The sequence below is a fragment of the Aegilops tauschii genome, chromosome 4, assembly GCF_002575655.3.
Source record: "Aegilops tauschii subsp. strangulata cultivar AL8/78 chromosome 4, Aet v6.0, whole genome shotgun sequence".
Taxonomy (NCBI): domain Eukaryota; kingdom Viridiplantae; phylum Streptophyta; class Magnoliopsida; order Poales; family Poaceae; genus Aegilops; species Aegilops tauschii.
Window position 1 is genome coordinate 520,643,915 of NC_053038.3, and position 6,117 is coordinate 520,650,031.

The 6,117-nt window shown below is 47.8% G+C and overlaps 1 protein-coding gene across 1 annotated transcript; it reads right to left on the minus strand.

Moving 5' to 3' along the window:
* Positions 1–3,691: 3,691 nt before the first annotated feature.
* LOC109757144 (germin-like protein 8-5) lies at positions 3,692–4,874 on the minus strand. Its single transcript, XM_020315981.4, has 2 exons — positions 4,595–4,874; positions 3,692–4,466 (listed from the first exon to the last, which is right to left on the minus strand). Exons 1-2 carry the CDS (start codon positions 4,806–4,808, stop codon positions 3,898–3,900), a joined length of 783 nt encoding a protein of 260 aa, XP_020171570.2. The 5' UTR covers positions 4,809–4,874; the 3' UTR covers positions 3,692–3,897.
* Positions 4,875–6,117: the final 1,243 nt, after the last annotated feature.

Genomic DNA, 6,117 nt, shown 5'->3' on the forward strand with positions numbered 1-6,117 from the left:
GAACTCGGGAGAGCATCGGTCATCGTATATCCATTGTCGGCTAATCTTCATTACACAACACCGAATAGACCAAATTAATACAAGTTCATACATAAAGTTCATACATAAAGTTCATACAAGACTTAAATGCAACAAACAAATAACTCTCTAACTAAAGAATTTAAATGCAACAACAAATGCGATCAAGATCGCAACTAAGGTAACAATTGATCCAACAGCATAATGATACCAAGCCTCACTATCAATGGCATATTTTCTAATCTTTCTAATCTTCAAGCGCATTTTCTCCATCTTGATCTTGTGATCATCGACGACATCGGCAACATGCAACTCCAATTCCATCTTCTCCCCCTCAATTCTTTACAATTTTTCTTTAAAATACTCGTTTTCTCTTTCAACTAAATTTAACCTCTCGACAATAGGGTCGGTTGGAATTTCCGGTTCACAAACCTCCTAGACAAAAATATCTATATCAACTTGATGGGCATAATTTGTCATAAACAAGAAATGCAACAACTAGTTTTAAAAGAGAATATACCACATCCGAATCATAACAAGGACAAGGGCCGACGGGGACGGATATCAAAACCATGGCACTATGTATAACAAACAACGTACGAGTAAGATAATTATACGAGTAACTATATATCCAAATCACACAAACATCAATTTGGTAATGTAAAACATTCATGAACAAGAGGCTCACCACAAGGTGGTGCCGGCGACGGAACGGTGCGGGCAATCGACTGTGGTTACGACGTCGATTTAGAAGGCACTAAGTAAACCACACCTACATATGCAAACTAAGTGTTAGCTTTGACCACAAATTGCATATCAATCAAATACTAGCACATATATTTTCTACCAAATTACTAAACTCATAAATTAATCACTATACAAAGCATTGCAAGAGCTAATCTAGCAATGAGAGATGAAAGGACAAAGTTGCTAACCTTTGTGATCATTTGAATGGATGGGGGCCTTCAAATCTTGACAAATTTTGGGCAAAATGTGTGATGAGCTCGAGAGGAAGAGGGGAAGAATAGAGAGGAGAGGGGAAAGGGGAAGAACAGAGCGAGCTCGGGTGGACGAAGGGTTTATGTAGGACGACCTTTAGCACCGGCCATGAACCGGTACTAAAGGTGCTGGAGGGGCCCCGGACTGACAACATCCTGCCACCACTCACTTTAGTACCGGTCCGTGGCACGAACCGGTACTAATGAAAGCGGCTGGCTAGCCATTGGAACCGGCACTAATGCACGCATTAGTGCCGGCTCAAAAGCAAACCGGCACTAATGTGCTTGACATTTGACCCTTTTTCTACTAGTGCACGTCATTCCATGCATGAATGCACCTAGCTAGCACAGCTATTATATACTCTCCCTGTCCCGAATTACTTGTCGTCTGATATTAGGCACGACCTTTCTTGACTAGGCTCAACTTGCGTGATTTGTTAGAGTAAAAAATGCATCCAATGGTATCAATCCGGGTGACCACTCATAAATGGTTAATTTATTGGAGGTGTGTGTTGGTTGTCTTGATACAAAAAAGATGTTTCCATCAAAAGAATAAAAAACTTCTAGGCGTCAAAACCTATGACATCTCCACTGTCGGTCGTAGGCCCCCGTCCTATCATCCTTCCCTCTCCGCCATCGGTCGGCACCATGCTGACAAAGCGCCGAGTGGCGGTAGTTAGCGATGGCGTGTCCCTCCTCTCCCCTCAACCCCCCCATCTATTTGGGTTACTCTAGACCCTAGCAGTGGCGCCACTTCTAGCCCATGCTGTCGGAGGTGGGCCAGTTGCTTGAGGCGGTATGCCATTACCAGTGGGGCCGTGTTCCACCTCACTTGTGTCTGTGGATCAGTGAACTTTGACCGAAGTCGACGCTTGCCCAAATCAGGGGCAACACCATGGTCATTGACCTATGAGGGGTGATTGCGGCAGACAAGGTATGGCCGCACTCCACCGCTCGTGGGTGAGGCTCTCCGATGGTGAGCTCCTCCATGCATCAACCCGGCGTGGTCATATGGGTCACTAGCAGTCTTGGGATCGATCAGATCTTGTCGTGGTTGTGGGCTTGGGTCGGCTCAAGCCTTGCTAGGGTTTGATGTCCTCCACTGATGATCTTGGACCAGCATGTTGGTGGAGGTGCGCAGGGCTGGAGTGTCGTATGTCGGGGCGGCGACCCTGGATGGAAGGTTGCACGTTAGCTCTCCATTGAGTAGCATGGTGGTGTTTCTTGGCCATGGGGGTGGCGAGGTGCATTGTGGCTAGTAGTCTTGGTGAAGTTGTCGCCATCCGTGGTGGCGAAGGGCTTATCTTGATCTAGAGTTCTCGACCTATTGTGGTGGTTCTGGTGTCCTAAGTCCCCCTTGGCAAGGTGTTGGGGAGGGTCTGACTGAAAGCTCGGAGCTTCATCGCATGTGGCTGTGATGCTTGCGGGTGTCATGTCCCTCTTGGGCGCATCGCCATGGCTCTCTCCTCCCTGCTAGTTCAGGATGAATACACTTCTCCACCTCGACGAACACGGTGTTAGTGGCGCATTGCGTTGTGACCCTCGTGGCGGTGTCGTCGGTGAGTGACTATTTTTCATCGCGGCTGCATGTTCAAAATGGTGGGGAGATCCAATTGGCCCTACCTCAACTCCAGTAACTCGTTATATCATTTGCACCTATCTTTTACACGCGACCACATCCTCCCTTCATCCTGCCTGCTTGCCGATATGGATGGCACTTCTCAATTCAGAGCAAGAGGGCAGAGGGTCCTCTCCAACGGTAGTTGGGCCGTGACGGTACAACAAAGCCAAGTGGTTTCTCCTAGGTGGTGTGTTGTTTGATGTTGGTGGTGGTCCTGGCTGGGTATCAAGGTGGTCCGGCCTCTCCCGTGCTTCTTCTCGGTGGCATGCTCGAGGCATCTAGTTGTGCACTTTCTGTGCTTGTTAGCATGTTTGGCTTGTTTTGCTGTGGTTTTCTTTGATCATCTTGTATGAGGATTTCGTCAACACCATGCATCGTTCGGCTGTGTAGTTTCATATATAAAGCGGGCAAAATTTTGTTTCGAGATAAAATGATTATATCACCAGCTTGTTATGAAGAAACAATTCAGATAATAATCATTTTGGGGGTTCAGTAATAATCGCTTCTTTTGTATATTTATGCATGTTTACCATATATGTTGGAGATGATTTTGGAACCTAGTCTCCGGTGTGCCTAATTTCTAAAACTTAGCAAAAACCATACATTACTTAACATAAGACAAAAAAAAAACGCTCATATGTTTTTTGATACAACAAGCCACCTCATCGATTTCCATTAAAGAAACCGTCAATCAAACATACAAGTTTTGAACCAAAAGGAAGCTAAAACAAAACACGCTGGAAAATCGAACCAACAACAACTAAAGAAAGTTAGATAGCAAAGGGACCGTAACTTACTTATTACATGCACCAGAAAGCGAGATACCTCAACAACAATTCCAGGAAGCAACTTTTGCAAATTCAACATTCACATATCAATCCTGAGCACAACCGGGTTCTAACCATGGCATACTTCACATGTATTGCAAGATATTCCTAGGTGTTCACCCCAGCATCAAACATATATTTAATTGTCATATAATAATCTATTATTTTGGAACAAGGGGAAATGAACCCAGAATTTTGATTTATCATGATAAATACGACACATCAGATTCCAAAAGAAGCATATGAGATCATATTAGTGTGATAAATACAATATTGTCAATTATTCAGAAGGTAGAAATACATTCACTAATTACAGACACACAATGGCATGACGTATGCTCCATTTATTTTATAGATTAGGAAGCATATCTAGGAACTCAACCATGTCCTTCACTTGTGCACTGGTCTTCCGGGTAATTAACAAAGGTCTGACTTAGTAGTGGTTGTTCTCCCAGAACTGAGCCTGGAGATAGTCTATTGTATTCTTTTCCACCTGAAATGCCTTGGCAAGAACATCATCTGATATTGCTGGGTCTGACCCAAACACTGCATTGGCAATTGTGATAGCCCCTGGGTTCTGGCTGCTTAGCGCGGCAATTGCAACAGCGGGCTGGTGGGGGTTGGGGTTGAATTGGAAGTGGATGAGCCCCACGGGGAAGACAAACACATCACCTTTGTTGAGCACCTTGGAGAGGAACTTGTTTCTGTTGGGGGCGGGCTGGTTGGATGTGACAAATCCAACATACAGTGTCCCCTCGAGCACCGTGAGGATCTCAGTGGCGCGAGGATGCGTGTGTGGTGGGTTTTGACCCAAGGGAGCATAGTCGATGCGTGCAATTGAGATGCCGAGGGTGTTGAGTCCAGCAATCTGCATGACGTTGATCAAAGTGACGTTGGATCCAACCTTGTTGGGTACCCTAGGCTTGTCGAGGTTGGCCGCCTTGAAGAAGTCATCCGCATTGACCTCCATCGGGTTCTTGCAAACAAACCCATTGACACGGACTGGGGGCACAAGAGATGTACATGTAAGCTCAGATTTTTACAACGTTGTTTTGACTTGCATATAATTTCCAGAAATAGATTTCAACATATATATATTTGGTGAAAACATGATGACAAACGGATAGTACCTGGTGAATTCATGTCAGCGACACAAAAGTCCTGGAGTGGGCTAGGATCAGAAGCAGTGGCCTGCCATGAGACCAACGCAAGAAGTGCAGCAAGGAGAAGGAAGGAAGAGGAGGATGCCATTTCGTTTTTGTGTCTTTGGCTCTTCTGTTCTCTCGTCTTCCTATTTCTGTTTGTGGCGTGAGTGACGATGGTTTGAACATGCAGGGGATGCATGTGTTTATATAGGCTCAGAACTTGTGAGCAATAGAGAAGGTCAAGTGCACCCGATCAACAGATTGAAATGGTCTCTGGCTGCTGATTAAACTATTTTGGATAACTTTACAAGTTCCCTTTAAGACACGTTTTCCCTACAAAGAAGCAATGTGAAACTTTCTCCTGAGTCACCACAATGCATGCAGGGCTGGTTCCAGGAAAAGTCACCACCCATCACTATTTAGGAAAATAGTTTAAAGAATTTTTTTTTGAAAAGGAAGAGGACCCCGGCCTCTGTATCTGGACGATGCATGCAGCCACTTTACTAATTATTCACACAAGACCTTACAAAGTCATACAACAGTAAGACTAAAGCCACCGTCTAGGCAACATCTGGCGCTACTCCTATCCAGTTGATGAAGGGATGCTGATAGTCTGGGCCTAATACCAAACAGACCCCGCAGCCAAACCTAACATCTAAGACCTGAGGTCCCAATCAGGACTCCTGCCGGGTATGCGGCACCCACCAGTCCGACGCTCCTCAACCAGGACGCCTGCCGGGTATGAGGCCGCCGCAGCCACCTGCAACCAATCCATCTTCAGTGTTGTACTGCTGCATCTACCTTGCCCGGTGTAGCTACCGTCGACGCTACCACGACGCCAGACAACGCCACCATCCTGCGCTCGTCCATCATCACACGCCCACCGGCGAGACCCCGTTGCTCCATGCCGCTGACACCCGCCGTTGTCGACGTGCCAGATGCCACGCAGCTCCTCCATCGCGAACACCACATGTTGCCACTGGTCCCAATCCCTCCACCTGCAGTTCCTCTAACCGAGCACCCAAACGCCCCAGGCGACGCCTCCAAGAAGGGTACGACACACGTAGTGCCGCCGCCGCCCAATCTAAGGAGATTTTGGGTTTTCACCCGGGCATGGGGTCGGGGTGGAGGGCAGGGACCTCGACGGCGCCTGCAAGGAGGAGAACGACAACCCTGGTCATCGCCGCCGTCGGGATGAACGAGTCATCCAGAGTTTCCTCCGTTCCGATGGCACCTCTACTAGCCCCCGCGAATGCACCAAGGACGACGACCGCGATCATAAGCCACCAAGTGCAGCGGGAGAGAGCCTGCAGCGCGGAGGAGATCCATCGGCACCTCACCGCCCACGCGGTCAAGGCGCCATCCATCCACCCCCCGCGAACGTCGCCAACCGAGGACGCCGTCGCCATGCCTAACGGGGCCGCCGCCATAGGTCCAAGTTCCTCCATGATGGCCGGAGTGGCGAGATCCGTCACGAGCGACGAGATCCGGCACCGCGCGGCCGACGC

What these genes read in the sequence shown, in the direction of transcription:
- LOC109757144 (XM_020315981.4), bottom strand. Translation starts at nt 4,808, where the DNA reads ATGCATCCCCTGCATGTTCAAACCATCGTCACTCACGCCACAAACAGA. An exon ending in CGCTGACATGAATTCACCAG is followed by an intron (nt 4,467 to 4,594) that starts GTACTATCCGTT and finishes TTGTGCCCCCAG; the next exon opens with TCCGTGTCAATGGGTTTGTT.